Genomic DNA, 17,536 nt, shown 5'->3' with positions numbered 1-17,536 from the left:
TTCCTAGAACATTAATCCGCAGACAATTTCAAATTCCATAATGGCAACTGGTAAGTTAAATTCAAGAATCAATCTGAAAATAATAAGTTATTACTAATGACAATAATAAAAAAAAATCACACACTCGTACAAAGACTACTTTAACAGGTTTCGATAGGGACATTTAATGTTACAGAAATGTATACGATACCTACTGAAATTCTTTTTATTCAAGGACAGACCCAAGGTGCTAGTCACATTTTATCAAACCAAAAGCACATCATCAGTAGAAAACAACAAATTACTTATAAGAAATTAGAAATTGAATTGAAAGTAATGTGAACAGCAAATGAGACAACAATGAAAAAACTAAAATTTATATCCTCTACAAAGATCATCTGCAGCTCTAGCCAAGTCAATGTGATTGGGCAAAATAAAAGGTGCAATTCTAGAATGCAGAGGTTGCTACTGCAGATGGACAAGAACAGCTCTGGGTTAAAATGATCTCACACTTACATTTCTGCAGTATTGTGATACATTAACATCCCTCACTTTTTTGAAGTCTGCTATATAAAGTTGCACGATGCAGGGAAACCAGATCACCCTTCATTCCTGTTGGTAGCACTTCTAAATCTAACATTAGGCCATAGTTAATAAGCTAGAAATGCTAAACCAGTTGCCCACCCCTGTAGTGCCTAGCTCCCAAAAGCACAGTTAATTTCTTTGGAGAAGCAGCTGGGTTCTATAAACATCCTTGTCATTATTAACCAGGCAAAAAAAAATATTTTCTAAATGCAGACAGTCAGAAGTAATAACAATAAAAGCATTAACAAAACCTACTTTGGTTTAATTGGGTCTGGTGGTGTTTCTTCCAACAGATCATAAAGGTAGTTGTTGTAGATTTCAATATATGAAACAAACACACTATACACGCTGTCCTCATCCACTCCCTCAGCCTTGCAATGTTCAGGCACTGTAATCATATCTGCAAACTCAGGATCCATTCTCTGCCTGTTGAAATAAAAATAATATTTAGTGCAACAATGATTAAAGGCAACATAAAAAAGTTAAACAAATATGCAAATATTTAAATGTTACTTCAATAATGAATAAATCTCAATCAATATGCTATAAATGTGAAGTTCAGCACCATTCCTTGTGTTCTAGATTTTCTCCAACTTAGTTTCCATATTTCCAAACAACCACATCATCCAAATGGGACGACGTTATTTTAATTTTCCACCTGATTCTTTGGCAAGGTGTCTACATGATAGCGAGTGCAGTGGTGGTGAGTCTAATAACAGTAACTCTGTATCATCCAAGACCAATGCACTCAGTAGACAGAAATCAATACTTGCTATAATAATGCAAGAAACAAAGTAAGCCCTCTAAAGGTAGAAATTACCATAGATTAATAAAGAATATACAATGAGCTGCACTTGAAAGAATTCAGCTTAAGATATTACAATGCTAGAAAGATTAAATTATTTGCCTTTGTTCCCTACTGTAATTTAAAAGGAAAATATGAAGTGGAAGTAAGTTTCCTCTACAACTTCCTCCCAAATCCCAATAAGTTAGTTGTCATCTAGTGTGGGAAAATGGTAGCATCTGGCAGGGGGCGGAGGGGGGGGTGGAGGGAGGGTTCGGGTAATGGATTAATAGAATGTAGGAAGAACGGGATTAATATAGGATTAATGTAAATGAGTGGTTGATTGTTCGATCAGACTCGGTGGACCAATAAGCCTGTTTCCATGCTGTAACTCTCCATGACATTACTCACCAAAAGTGTTAAGTAGAGACTCAAGCATGGATTTCAAGTACCTGGATATCTTTGGAGTTGCAGATGGCTGGGCATCTCTTTTCTGACGTTCCAACAGAGCATCAACTTCATTCTGCACTTCCATTGCATTCTTATCATCCGGCTTGAAAACCTACACATTAGATAGACACATCATTCAAAATTGTAGTTAACCCAGCTTGTTAAATCTGTACACATTGTCAAAGTTTTTGGACAGATCATAGTTCATGAATGAACACCCAACCAGCTGTTCATCACTAAATGTGAGATTGAATAGCAGACGATTTAACCAGAAGTTTCCTTACTCAGCACCCTGAGAGCCAGGACCCCTGCCTTTGATGGTACTCAATAATGTTACACACAAGATGCTGAGGCCATGATTAAAGAAGTTTGCTGATGATCGCCCATCTGGTTGACAATATGAAAATAAGCAGGACACTACTGATAATAAGAAGGACAATTTGTAGACTGTAGAATCTATCAACAGACTGAGGATGCGTACAATCTGGAATTCAAATCTGATAAATACAAGGTAAAACATTAAGATTAAACAAGGCAATGCACAATAAATGATAGGATAGCAATTCAGATAGAGAACAAAAGCTGCACCACAGATTTCTGAAGATAACTATTCAGATGACATCCTAACTTCTTTGCTTTAGCTGTGCAACGTACTGTAGAAAGAGATTACAGAGATCATGCTAGACTTGTGTTAAAACAAATGTTAGACCAAAAGGTATAACTGCACACAATTCTGATCAATTTACAGAAAGGGTGCATTGGCACTGAGAAAGGATGCAAATGACAATTACAATGATGCCAGGATCATCATATTTTAGCCAAATCTTTCCTTGCCTCTGGCATAAATACCAAAAATCAGTTTGAAATATAAAATCGAGGGAACCAGATAAAGTAAATAGAAAGATCCTACAGCACTGCCCACTTCTAAATCCACAAATTGTATCCCTACCAGACAGTCTATGACACAATTATATTGCAACATACGGCTTAGGGCAGAAGAAAACAAAACGAATCTCAAAAATGTTAGATCATTTACAGGGGGAAAAACTATAGAGACACAGTGGGGGGAGGGAAATCCATGCATTCTTTTGCATTTTAAAACAACCAAAAGACAGAAATGATCTAATGACACTATTGTAATATTTATCACTCAGGTCAAAGCATTTTTGTAAACAAAGGAAACTTCACAGCAGTGAATTAAAACAAAGCCTTTTCATAAAATAAGAATTAACTTAATAAAATGTTAAATTTGTATACGTGCAAGGCCATTCAGTCCACATCTCATCTGATATACCTGCTCTACATGGCACATTCCTTTTCTCAGCATCTAATGTCTATTAACTGCAATAATGGATTCAAATTATTTACATTTGAAATTCAGCATGGAAAGTAATTTATTCTAACATGCTTTTAATTCACTTTTATTTTTGTAAAAATTCATTTGCATCAATCTGTTAAAATCCAAATGGGTATAGGTGACATTTACCAGATGGCTTGCGGAAATCATATCCTAAACTAATGGCAATTGGTAGATGCATGTTTATGGTTAAGGCATTCCAATAGGAATCAATCAGTAGATACAGAATGCTGCATCAGGGTGCTGGCTTCCTGAACAGCGGAATTGACACTTGTACCAAGCAACCAATATTTCAACACCAGGAAAGGCAGCTATTCAACAAACAACAAAAAGAAAATTAAGCAAAACAGATAATTAAACGAAGTATAGTCATTTCACACCTCCCATCCCAAGGAAAGGTATCCATCATATTAATGCTGTTGTTTTTTTTAAGTATACAAAAAGGAAGCAATGCCACAGTTAGCAGAACTGGTAGCTCACAGTGCCAGAGTTGCTTTCATTCCTGAGCTAGGGATCTGTCTGTATGGAGTCTGTACTTTCTCCTCTCAACTACATGGGTTTCCTCCAATACCTCAAGGACTAGCTGGTTTCTAGGATAATTCGTTACTGGAAATTGTCCCTAGTGAGCAGGTAAGCGGTATGTTCTAGGGAGAAATGATGAGAATGTGGAGAGAATAAAAACAAAGTATTAGTTTAGAAGTAGTTAACAGTCAGTGTAACACTTGGCGGGGTGGAGATACATCTCTACCAAAGGAGACAAAGCTCTCCATGCCTCTGCTAGCCTGCAGTTCACCCTTGGGCAGGGTATAGCAACCACTCAGTCCCATGAGCAGGTGGTGGATGGTCTAATGAACAGCTGGTGCACATCCCAGTCCTGGTTATGCAACCACCAATGCCAGGCAGACAATCTCTGAAGAGTATTGATAATGGCTAGGGTCATCAGACTTGCAAAATCACTGCCCAGAGGGAGGCAACGGCAAACCACTTCTGTAGAAAAAAATTGCCGAGAACAATCAAGGTCAAGGATAAGACCATGGCTGCCCTTATCATACAACACGACACATAATGATGATGATGATGAATACTTGGCAGGCCGAAGGGCCCATTTCAATGTTGTGTCTACAACAACATTGCTGAACAATAATACTTACGTAACGCTTTGCTTGAAATGGCCCAATACTACAAAAAATCATGTCCAAGCACCTGGGCAGAAGACCACCATCTCCAGGAGATCCAGTCATTGTATGTGTTTTACCACTTCCAGTAACACCATATGTAAACAGCAAACCTGATGGGCAATCAACACATAGCTCATTCACAGGAATATTCTTATGTTCTGACCCCCCCCCCTCCACCCCACAACCATATTAGAAGGTACAGCTTTCTACTCTGGATATTATTGTTGCAGTACAGCAAAATTATAAACAGTCTGAACCCAGATAATATTAACAGATCTTCCTTCGATATCCAGTTTTAGATCATCTGGTAAATTCCTCATACATTTTTGAACTTTAGTGGATATGTTAATATTGGAATAAGTTTTAAAATATTTTTGAAAACAAACTGTGCACATTTGCTTATATCAAGGAAATAATGGTATTGTTCCTGGAATTAGAACAGAAACCATATTTTTATAGCATCTAACTGACATACCATTTTTGCCATGAATCAGATCTTCTACTAGGGGCTGAGCAACAACATTGAATAGTTCTTTCTGAGTTGTGAAGGCACCAAAGACTTCTTTAAAACAATACTGCATCTAAAAGTGCAATCAGAGAATTCAAATTTAGATTGCTGAAATTGCCACAAACAAGAGATGATAGCATATGGCTCTAGATCTCAAGTTACCTCTTTGAATTCCCCATTTCGGTTGACTCTAATCCCATCAGGTGGATGAAGCTGGATTGTCGTACTACTGATGACGTCAACACAACATGCATCGTCACTCGCAGTCAGTGGTCGAACACGGCAATATACCTGTCAGCCAACATGAGTGCCAAGAGTTATTTCATATCATTAAAGGTAAAGTTCTAATTTAATGTAGTACACTATGAAACTAATGCACCAAGTAGGATGACCAGGAGAAACAATTGGCTGAATTGTGAACTGTACAACATAAGCATTCCAAAATGCAGGTACAAGTTTAGAAAATAAAATATCCGCTATTCACTGCATGCTGGTGGGCCTGAAAAAGAATCAGTCATATTGTACAGAAGGAGGCTGTTCTGACCAGAGGCTTTACACTTCTTCAAAGTTCAACCCAGTTGAACCCACTTCATTCCTCTTCTGCAAAGTTTTTTCTCCTTCAACTATTTATCAACTTGCTTCTGATGGCTGGTACTGAATCTCAACTCTACAAAGCAGGGCATTCCAAGACTTAGCCACCTTTTGCCATTCACTTCTAGTTGGCCAACTGGCCATGAGAACAACTTTTCTTCATTACTTATGCAAATTGTTTGATTTTAAAATCTGTCTAATACCCAAGATTTCTTCTGTACACTTGCCACAATACATATATAATGCAGAGAGCAGAAATGGACACAATATTCAAGACTGTGCTGATCTGGCATATCTATGCTATATATGCTGATCTAAAATTAGCACGTCCTTCTAGAATTTATACCCTATAAAACCCAGGGGCCTTTTGCCCTAACTGCACCATGTACGTTTTCTTCCATATTCAGATTAGTGCAAGCACTAGTTGTCTGCAATTCATTATGGTATCACCTCATTTTTCCTTCCAAAGTTTAAAGCACTTTCAATTTCATCTACCTCAGGTCTGTCCAGCCATCAGCCTGTCTTCTGTCAATTCAATCTTCTTCACCATTTTCAAATTTCAGTTTTTATCATTATGCCCAGTATCCCCAATTGCAACTGTAATGTGGTCCTAACAAAATGTCTTTGGACACCAATATACACAACAGCTGGCGGTAACTTTATTCATTAGAACAAAAACATGCAGAATTGAAAGATGTGACAACTTTAATCACAGCAGCTAGAATCATAAATGTTCTCTGATAGTAAGTAGATCAATAAATCTTGAAATAAAGGTTTTCCTGGAACTTACGCCAACTGGATCCTTGGGGCGGTTATTTGATGGTTTCTTGACTGGACGTCTAGGAGTCTGTAACCGCCTATATACATAAAAAACTAAATTAAATTTAGAATTCTATCAGGCAAGTGACTACAAATTTTCACAGTAAGACCTGTTGTAATTTGAATGCAAATTAGACCTAGAGTGAGAACATACTGAATCTTTCAAGCAAAATGAATGTGAACACAAAATCAGCTGTCATGATCCAAAGAGTAAAATAACATTGTTGTAGAAGTGACTAAAATGGAAGTATATTGATTAGGATTAATAATTTGGTGACAAGTATACAGAAGCTCCTATGTGTCAACATCTCTGAAGATCTATCCTGGGCCTAACATATTGAGGCAATTACAAAGAAGGCACAGCAGTGGCTATCTTTCATCAGGAGTTTGACAAGACTTGGTATGTCACCGATGACACATTCATTTCTATGGATGTACCATGGAGAGCACGCTAACTGGTTGCATCTGGTATGGAAGGGATTGGAAAATGCTGTAGAAAGTGGAAACTCAGCCAGCTCCATCATAGACAATAACCTCCCCAGTATCAAGAACACCGTCAAAATGCAATGCCTCAAAAAGGTAGCATCTGACATTAAGAACCCCCATCACCAGGGCATGCCCATTTCTCATTGCCACCATTAAGGTGGTGGCAAGACACACACTGAACATTCCAGGAACAAATTCTTCCCCTCCGCCATCAGATTTCTGAATCAACAATATCTGTTAACACTTCCTCACTAACTTTTCTCCTTTTTGAACTTTTAATTTTTTAAACATATACTTATTGTAATTTAAAGGTTTTTCCCCATTAAGTATTGCAATGTACTGCTGATGCAAAACATCTCACAAACAGTGAAACTAAATCTGCTTCTGAAGTTGTGGAACTTGTATCAAATTAATTCTGGAACAGTGAAACTCTACTGTTGTAAAAACCTATCTGACTCATTTTAGAAAGCTGCTTTCTTTACCCAGTGTGGACCGGCTGTTGTCCGACTTTCAAAGGAATATGGTTGACTCTTAACTGTCCTCTGAAATATCCCTCAAGTTACTCAATGGAGTTATAAACGAGGAAATTGGCCAATACACGGCTCCCAAAAAACACATGGGAGTGGGGGGAGGAAAAAAAAAGGAAAAGTAGATGGAGGTTTTTTTTAAAACAACAATCTCTTGTGGCTGTGGTCAGGGAATATTGGATATTCCTGCCACTGGCTTGAAGGAGAATGGTTAATTTTGAGACAGGATTCTTTGCCAGCACTGGTGCATTAATGATGTACTTGGGTCCCAAAATAAATTAATGATGTACAGGACACATTAAAGAACATTACTCTGCCTACAGTTGTTTTTTTTAATGAGCTTTGTGATAATTGCATTCATTACATACTCAATCCCAATTACTTTGATTTAAATGGAATTCTTGAGACATTCCTCAAATTTGGGAAAAGGATGAGGAGGAATTATGGAATGACAGACTTTATTAGGCTGTTCAACATGAATTAGATGATCCATATTTGCAGAAAGGCATTCACATTACCTGGCATACTCAGAAAGCCCCCACACCCAAAGGTGAGATAAAACATTACAATACAAGAATGTGTCGTCATGCCCAAGGACAAATGGTGTTGGAGAAGCACCCTTTGACAACTGACCACGTAATGGCTTGCACAGCATTAAGGACAACATCGGGATAATATGTTCTAATTAGTACTTCAGCAGCAATACAATCAGCAGCTAGATAATGTGCAGCACCAATCTTCATTACAGCGAGATGCTGCGGATGATTTATATTGTGAAAAAGAAAATCTGCAGATGCTGGAAACACACACACACAAGAAACCCAGCAGGCCAGGCAGCATCTATGGAAAAGAGTAAACAGCTTACGTTTCCGGCCAAGACTCTTCATCAGGACTGAAGAGAAAAGATGAGAAGTCAGAGTAAGGAGGTGGGGGGAGGGGAGGGAGAGGTACAAGGTAGAAAGTGATTGGCGAAACCAGAAGCGTGGGGGGGGGTGGGCGGAGAGGGGGTAAAATTAAAAGCTAAGAAGTTGATTCGTGAAAGAAAGGGTTGGAGAAGGGCGAATTTGACAGGAGAGGACAGAAGGCCATGGAAGAAAGGGAAGTGGGAGGAGCACAAAGGGAGGTGATGGGCAGGTAAGGTAAGGTGAGAGATGGCAATGGAAATAGGGAATGGCGAGGTGTGGATTACCTAAAGGGTGAGAAACTAATGTTCATGCCATCAGGCTGGAGGCTATCCAGAGGGAATATAAGGTGAGTGTGGCCTCATCGTGGCAGTAGAGGCCATGGACTAACATGTCGGAATGGGAAGTGGAATTAAAATGGGTAGCCACTGCAAGATCCCACTTCTTCTGGTGGACAGAGCGCGCAGGTGCTTGGCAAAGGGTCTCCCAATCTACGTTGGGGATCTCTGATATACAAGAGGCCACACTGGAAGCAGTGGACACAGTATATGACCCTAACAAACTCACAGGTGAAGTATCGCCTCACCTGGAAGGACTATTTGGGGCCCTGAATGGTACTGAGGGAGGTGGTGTAAGGGCAGGTGTATTGTAGCACTTGTTCCACTTGCAACAGTAAGTGCCAGGAGGGATGAATGGACAAGGGAATCATATAGGAAGCAATCCCTACAGAAAGCAGAATGTGCGCACGCAGTGCAAAGTTGTGCTTCATGGAGGGATCCTGTTGAAGATGGCAGAAGTTATGGAGAGTTTGTGCTGGACGCAGAGGTTGATGGGTGGTAGGTGAGGACAAGAGAAAACCTACATATCACTGGTGGGGTGGTGAGAGGATGCAGCGAGCGCAGACACGCACGAAATGGAAGAGATGCAGTTCAGGGCAGACGGAGCGTAGGAACTTACCGAAAAGGTAGGTGCTGGTGCTCCTCCCCCTTCCCTTTCTTCCATAGCATCCTGTCCTCTATCAGATTCCCCCTTCTTCAGTCCTTGATTTCTTTCACCAATCAACTTCCAGGCCTCACCCCTCACCTTCTACCTTGCATTTTTTCCTTCCCTCACCCCCACCTTCTTACTCTGAATTCATCTTTTCTCTCCAGTTCTGAAGGGTCTTGGCCGAAACGTCGACTGTTTATTACCCCCCCCCCACCCCCATAGATGCTGCCTGGTCTGTTGATTTATATTGTGATTTCCTTTTGAAAATCCTTCTGTTTTTATCTGTCCATGTTTCAAATACTCTACTTGCAGATATCGCCAAAGTGAGGCAGCTACTCATGCAAACAAGAAATTTTCAATGCAATGACTACATGAATGGTCAAAATGATAGCAGATGGAATACAATGTGAGGAGTGGAAATGGTCCAGAAGGGTTGTATGGAAACTATTATTACCATTTTTCTTAACAACTAATTTCATTACTTAGCCTAATAGGTTAGATTTACCACAGTACATAATTATCTATTTAAACGTTTATTTTCCTTTTATATCATCTCAATGTGTACTTAAGAATGTATAAATAATTGTAGTTTTATACATATAAAAAAATGGAAAAGGTTATATGTGTGAAAAAAGTACATGATAATTGTGAATTCCTTATCCAAATAAAAATAAAATTAAAAAAAAGGAATACAATGTGAGGAAGTGTCAACTGCACAAACATTAATTCAAAGATACAAGATTGAGTTATTGACAGATTAGATAAACAGGAAAGGCCATCAGTGGTACAGTATTGTCCAAAGTCTTAGGCACATCCATATAGGGTGTCCAAGACTATTGCACAGTACTGTACATTTTCTTTCCAGTTATTAAATAGTAACTTGTAGCATATTTGGTTCTACATTTACGTAGTTTCTTTGCCTGCCTGAAATGTGATTAAGTCGGTAGCTGCTAAACAGATTTCTTATCTAAACTGGTTTGCAGTACAAAAGGAAACCATATATCCATGTTCCATGGTTACAGTTAGTGCCAGATACAGCCAGTGATGAAGAGTCTCAGCCTGAACTATGCACTGTTTATTCCCCTGCATATATACTGCATGACTTGCTGAGTTCCTCCAGCATTTTGTGTGTTGCTACAGTCTGTTACAGTTCCTTTCTTACTTTGCCTTGCTTTCTGCGCAAGCTGAACTTGTCTGACCTGTATTATGATGAACATCTACAAAAACTGCTCTAACCACAAGATGTGCACCTGATTTGTGACTTCCAAAGAACCCTCTGGACAACATCTCCACATCCAACCCAGAGGAGCAAATGACAGATTTTTTGCTACCATTTGATAGGGATAAAAAGACAAGCACATTAGAGGATACTAATAGATTTTCCCACACAGGATTTTATAAGCACATTAGAGGATACTAATAGATTTTCCCACACAGGATTTTATAAGCAACACTTAGATTTCAAATAAGTAAGCAACTCAACAACTTCAGTTCCTCAATCTCAAGCTTGTTTTCAGAAAACTTTTGAAAGCCTCAGCTGAATGGTTTACACAACTTATGGGCAGTACTGCTAAGATCCTGTCCAAGAAAAAGGAATTGGGAAGTTAAAGATGCAATTTCACTTTGGCAGCATTGCAAGTGACAGCTCTTGCTAGAAATAATCAACATGAAACTTTACCTCTCCAGCGTTTTCAGTGCAATGTTATATAATTTCACTGGTAAGAACACTCTTTTATTCGAGTTTACAGAGTGGCTGTTGTGCTCTCTCGTTAAGGGGTATAGGATAGACTATACAACTATCATGATGAGACTCTGAAGAACATAGATCACTTCTCACCTCTCAGCACAGGCAGACATCTGTGGTGAGGATGGTTTCAACAGGCCAGTAGCTTTTAGCTGATAAGGAAAAGGATGTTTGCATTGCAAAACTTCAGACCGATGACAAAGCTCATGGTCTGCTGGGGAGCAGTGATACTGAATCTCCTATACAGGTCTGAAATCGAGATCACTTATAGCAGACACCTCTAGGGACAGGAAAGATGCCACCAAGCTTGCCTCTGAAAAGCCCTCAAATCCACTGGCAAGTCTGGTTCACTGATGACAGGGGCATCAGTTGTAGTGAAAACTAGGCCTCATGCCTTGGGCTTGCTTGTTGCAGCCATCCAGGAGGCAAGACTTTGGGGGCAGTGTGGTGCAGCATCCATGCTGGATTGCAGTCTGGCCTCCAGTGTTCATTCAGTGGAAGGAAAGCTGGATTGTGTGCATTCGTCTGTGGATCGATGGGGCTATCTTTATTTATTTTGCCTGAGCACATGTTTATTGCCATCTTGTATGTGCCACGTGTTGTGTATGACTGTTGCTAATGTGTTCTGCACCTTGGTCATGGAGGGATGATGTTTCATTTGGCTGTATTCATGGGTACTCATGCACAGTTGAATGATAATTGAATTTGAACAGGACACGTTTCCTCTCAGGCTAAAACCTCTAGCACAGAAATTCTAGCTGGACTGCCTGTTCAGAGAGGCCACATCATTTCCATGCCTGATGCAACACTCTCAAAATAGACATTACGTACCAAGCTCTGTTACGGGGAGAGATTTGAAAGTAGAGAGGGGATAAAGATTCAACAATGTGCCCATTGCTTCCTTCAAAACATGCAATGTCCTCAGACTCAGGAACTCCTGCCCAAAATGAAGGGACGTTAAGGATGTAATTGAGAATCTCCAATCCACACATCAAGCGTAGGCAGTGGAAGGAGTACACTACCTCACACATTAACCACTACCCATCTATAGAAGAGCCAGCAGTTCACTTCAAAATCCACCAAACTGAAGTGGAAGCAAGTCATTCTCAAAACTTAGGGACTGTCCAAAATAACAATGCAAAAAAAAAAACCTAATACAAAACATATTCGAATCTTCAAGTATCTGGGCACTGTGCTGGTCTAATTGCCAAAAGGTAGGATCAGATTAAAAGGAAACTGAAGGACCACAGCTTGATAATGTCATGGTCAACACATTCAAGGCACTGGAAATCCAACCACTAATATTTCCTTCCCTTCCTTCTCACCCCATTACCCTCCCAACAACATTGACCATAGAATCCAAGTCTGTATTCAAGAATGTAACTATTCATGGTGGAACTAGAACATTCAAACCCAAATAGTGCTGTTGTATCAGTGCCTGTTGCTTCTTTCTCATTAGTGGATAAATTCTAAAATAAGAAAAAGTTTTATAAAACTTTTTCCACTATATATATAGTATTCACCCCCCACCAGAAATCTTTGTGTTTTATTGTTTTACAACGTCGATTTGGCTGTTTTGACACTGATCAACAGAAAAACACTTTCGTGTCAAAGAGAAAACAGATCTCTACAAGTTATCTAAACTAATTACACGTATAATAAAACAAGTTTTATATGTATATAAAAATAAAAGAAATTGATTGGGTGGCAGGATGGAGATGTGTCTCTACAAAAGGAGGTGTAAGGCATTCCTTCCCTCTGCGAGCCTGCCCACCACCCTTGGGCAAAGTGTAGCACCTGCTTAGCCTCCGATCAGTGACATGAAGCCACGGGAGAGCTGATGGATGGTATATGAGCAGCTGCTGCACATCACATACTGGTTATGCGACCATTTACACCAGGCAGACAATTTCTGAAGAGTACTGATAATGGGTAAGCTTGGTGCTGGAGGTGGCAGCAGTTGTGGAGAATTGTGTGCTGGATGCGGAGGCCAGTGGAGTGGTAATCGAGGACAAGAGTAACCCTATCCCTGGTCGGGTGGTGGAAGGATGGGGTGAGGGTAGAAGTGTGTGGAATGGAAGAGATGCAGGTGAGTGTGGAAGGAGGAAAGCCCTCTGTTTGAAGGAGGAGGACAGTGTACATGGTTCGTCAGATATTCGATTGTAGTGGGGAAGAATCTGTTCCTAGAACATTGAGTGTGGGTCTTCAGGCCCATGTACCTCCTCCCACTTCTCCGTGGATTGTCACCTTGTCGTGGTGGAGAAGCTTGTGTGGTTCTGTGATCCCGAGAGCAGTGCCGTCTGATAGGGTCACCCATGGCGGTAAGGTCAAGGGTGAGGTTCCTGACAAAGAACAATCCATCCAAGACCTCAACCGTGGAGCAGGCGGACGAAGTTACTTTGAACTCAACGGCTGTGAAGGCGGATGAAGGCTGCAACAAATCCATCAGCTGCAATCGTCGTGGTTTCCATGCCATTGGAATCAGTTGGTTGATTTGTGAAGTATCATGTGCTTCTTGGAGTGCAACATCAAGTACACGTCAAACAAATACACGCACAGGCGGCTTCACTCTGTGGGCCACTTCTTCAGAACGAAGACCATCATCCTCGACCTCGAGGGATAGCCACGACGACGACCTCCTCCCAGGATAGTGTTTGCATTTAGGATATAAACACTGATCCACTTTTTCACTCCTTAGCTCAACAGTCTGATCTGGTTTTATGAAAATTCCTGGACTGCTGCACTAATTGAGAAGTGATTTATAAAGACAAACCATTATTAAATCAGGAAATGCTCTGCCTCTTTTTAAAAAAAGTGAGACACCTGAACATGAACAATGGCAATACAGTTAAGTATTCAGCCAGAACTCACACCATGGAACCGATGAACTCTACATTAAAGATAGTGTCATGTGTGAAGCCAAGCAGAACTGCAGAACAGATGATGTTAATGAGAGAGATAATGAGAGACAATGGAGAGCCATTCAACATGCTAATAAGAGAGAAGAGAGAGATAACGAGAGACACACAATTCAGATGTTGCCTGAAACCAACTGTATCTCTCACTCTCTTTCCTCCCCCACAACGGTACAACAGCGATTACTTCGAACTACACCAGACTGAACTGAACTTTGCTTCACCTGATCATTTTACCCCTAGACTGCGATAGAGCTTGGTTGATTCCTATTACCCTATTTCTGTGTATATCTGTATACTATCATTGCTAACCTGTTACATTTATATCCTTGTGGTTAGTGTACTGTATTACCTAGTTTTGTTAATAAACTTTATTAGTTTCTAGTAATCACAGACTCCAACATGTGTTCCATTTCTGCTGGTTTGACAACCCAGTTACGGGGTACATACAATAGCAACACACACTAAACACTGGAGGAACTCAGCAGTTAGGCACCATCTATGGAAAAGAGTAAACAGTCAACATTTCCAGCCGAGAGCCTTCACCAGGACTGGAAAGGAAGGGAGAGATGCCAGAATAAAAAGGTGGGGGACAGTAGGATAGCTAGGTGACAGGTGAAGCCACGTAGGTGGGAAAGGTAAAGGGCCCGGGGGGTTATAGGCAGGTGAGAAGAGGTAAGAGGCCAGAGTGGGGAATAGAAGGGGGGGTGGGGGAAGAGAGAAAGCTAATTTTTTTTAAACTAGAAGGGGAAATTTATATTCATGCCACTATATTGGAGGCTACCCAGATGGAATACAAGGTGATGCTCCTCAACCCTGAGGGTGGCCTCCATCATGGCACAAGAGGAGGTCATGAACCAACATGTCAGAATGGAAATGGGAATTGGAATTAAAGATAGGGTATTACTATTTGAAACCAGTTAAAAAAGTATTTGTTTTCAATAAACAGATAAAGCCCTCCTCTGCCATCGCTCCTAAAACATTATCAGCCTCTTATAGAAACATAGAAAACCTACAGCACAATACAGGCCCTTCGGCCCACAGAGTTGTGCTGAACATGTCCCTACCTTAGAAACTACTAGGCTATAGAAACATAGAAAACCTACACGTCTATACTCAAGAATGTAACTATTCATTGTGTAACCCGATATAAACCATTATCTCACCATTATCCAGAATGGCAAACAAAGGATGGTGGATTGTTGGAGCTCCCTCCCATTGCTGATTATATTTAAATGCAAAATCAGTATTTTTGTGGATACTGTATTGAGGGACTGGGGAACTATAAGGACAGCGCAGACTGGATGGTCTAGTTTCATAGGTTTTATCCTTTTACCAGGAATTTAAAGATCAAATTACATTTATTATCACTATACAACTCTGAGATTAGTCTTCCTCTAACAGCCACAAAACAAAGAAACAGTATGGAACCCATTCAAAAAACATTTTGACATTTCAAATAATATTTCATCTGTAAATTTAATCAACCAAAATGATTACAGTTTGAAAAAAGTAACCACTGATTTAAATCGTCAAGCAAACTAACACAATTAAAAATAAATTTAAAAAATCGTGATTTAAATAGTTAGTGACTGATTTAAACAGTTAACTAAAACTAACATAATAAGTTCACTAAAGTGATCATGGTTTAAAAGGTAAAAATTAGCTTAAGCTTCAACTAAAATGATAAGTAAAAAGAGTTATCCAATGAAGTTGTTTAAAAGATTAACAAGAATTGGCTTGAACACCTAACATGCAAATAAAATTATCCCAAGTGATTATCTTTTAAAAGTTTGCGACCACTGGTTTAACCAAAACCAGCATGACAACAGTAAGTTATCCCAGAGCAATCAGTTTAAAAGTTTAGCGAGCCCCTGCTTAAACCATTAACTACATTAAAATTAATTTTTAAGAATGGTAATCTTAACATTTTTAACCACTGCTCATTGATAATTAACTTAAAACCAGCAGAGACTCTAGTTAAAGGAGAAGTTAACTTTATGGGCCGATGATCACAGGCTCTGCTGACCAGAAGGTGATCCGGCCGGCCACTGACTACTTTAACCAAGCAACTTTGCACCGGGGTCGGGACGCAGGGAGTAAACGGGAGGGTGATGACAGGCCCCGGATCCCCGAGAGGGGTCAGTCGGTACTCACGCCGCCTTCATGCCGCCGCCGCCCTCGCTCGCTCTCCGCCGCCTAGCAGCACAGTACCGCGCGCCGCCCGCCAACCGCCACCATTTCAAATCCCGCGCCCCTCATTGGCTCTACGTCAGGTGCCCCCGCTCTATTGGTCTAACTACATCTCCAGCCCGCCTTTCCTGGTGCAATTGGGTAATTTGCTGCCAGTCATTAAGACTGTCCTCTGATTGGTTAATTTTCCCTTCTTACTGTCAGTATTTTTTTTGAGCCAATGGTCGATAGATTTTTTTCATTCCATAGGATAAACTGGTGTCATTCAAGTCCTGACGAAGGGTCTCGGCCTGAAACGTCGACTGTACCCCTTCCTAGAGATGCTGCCTGGCCTGCTGCGTTCACCAGCAACTTTGATGTGTGTTGCTTGAATTTCCAGCATCTGCAGAATTCCTGTTGGTTTTTGTTGTCATTCAGGTATTATCGGTTCAACCTTCAGTATTCCTTATTCCATATTTTAATAGGAAGAGCTGTTGTCAATCAAATTTTTAGTTCACTGCCATTGGCTTAACCTTCCCTATTCTATATTTTAATAGGAAGCAATGCTGTCGATCAAAGCCTTTCTTCATTATCATTAGTTAAAATTCCGTCAATCAGAGCACACTGTGTCCTGATTGGTCTGCGTCATCACTGTCAATCATCATTGCCCACTTCTACCCATCACACATCAGAGTTGATTCGTCTCCCAACATCTTTGATGTGTGTTGCTTGAATTCCCAGCATCTGCAGAATTCCTCGTGTTTGCAACTTTTACCCAGCCTCTTTTATTATGTTTATTTGGTCTCTGCCAATCAAACAAAATATGTCATTTGATTGCAAACAACAGGAATTCTGCAGATGCTGGAAATTCAAGCAACACACATCAAAGTTGCTGGTGAACGCAGCAGGCCAGGCAGCATCTCTAGGAAGATGTACAGTCGACGTTTCAGGCCAAGACCCTTTGTCAGGACTACCTGTTCCTAGAGATGCTGCCTGGCCTGCTGCGTTCACCAGCAACTTTGATGTGTGTTGTATGTCATTTGATTGGATTGAATACCCTGTCAATCAATTGGTTTGCTTTTTAAAAAATTCTACAGAAGCTGGAAATGTGAAATAAAAATATAAAATACTGGAAGCTTTCAGCTTGACAGCAAATCAGAGAAATGCAATGTCTTTCCTACTGGAACATCTACCAGTACAGCACAGGAACAGGCTTTTTGACCCAGAATGTTGTACTGAATTAAATGTTAGTTGTCTTGCAGGCCCTGTACATTCATGTGCCTATCTAAGAGTTTCTTAAATGTCCCTATCATATCTGCCACTACCAGAACCCTGTCACCTAAAACTCAGCCCTCACCATCTCCTTTAAACTTACCCTTTCTCATCTTAAATGCATGTCCTCTGGTTTTAGACATTTCAGCCTTGGGAAGAAATACTGGCTGTCTATCAATGCCTCTAATAATCTTATAAGCCTCTATCAGAACCCGCGCCCCCCCCCCACCCGCGGCCAGCCTCTGCTGCTCCAGAGAAAACAGTGGCAGTTTGTCCAACC

The 17,536-nt window shown here is 40.4% G+C and overlaps 1 protein-coding gene across 5 annotated transcripts in view; it reads right to left on the bottom strand.

Moving 5' to 3' along the window:
• The window catches only part of kif23 (kinesin family member 23), a 43,320-nt gene extending 27,270 nt beyond the window's left edge, over window positions 1-16,050 (bottom strand). For all 5 annotated transcript variants that reach the window (XM_063066171.1, XM_063066173.1, XM_063066175.1 and 2 more), the window contains exons 1-7: window positions 15,970-16,050; window positions 6,223-6,289; window positions 5,004-5,132; window positions 4,809-4,914; window positions 4,307-4,443; window positions 1,801-1,910; window positions 820-990 (exon numbers count right to left, since the gene is read on the bottom strand). In XM_063066171.1, the coding sequence (XP_062922241.1) occupies window positions 820-990; window positions 1,801-1,910; window positions 4,307-4,443; window positions 4,809-4,914; window positions 5,004-5,132; window positions 6,223-6,289; window positions 15,970-15,980 (731 nt within the window). In that variant the 5' untranslated portion in view covers window positions 15,981-16,050. The remainder of the gene's footprint in view (window positions 1-819; window positions 991-1,800; window positions 1,911-4,306; window positions 4,444-4,808; window positions 4,915-5,003; window positions 5,133-6,222; window positions 6,290-15,969) is intronic.
• Between the last annotated feature and the right edge of the window lie 1,486 nt (window positions 16,051-17,536).

This window comes from Mobula hypostoma, chromosome 13 (assembly GCF_963921235.1).
Source record: "Mobula hypostoma chromosome 13, sMobHyp1.1, whole genome shotgun sequence".
Taxonomy (NCBI): Eukaryota; Metazoa; Chordata; class Chondrichthyes; order Myliobatiformes; family Myliobatidae; genus Mobula; species Mobula hypostoma.
The sequence above is the reverse complement of the archived record's forward strand: the minus strand, read 5'-3'. Positions and strand labels throughout refer to the sequence as shown.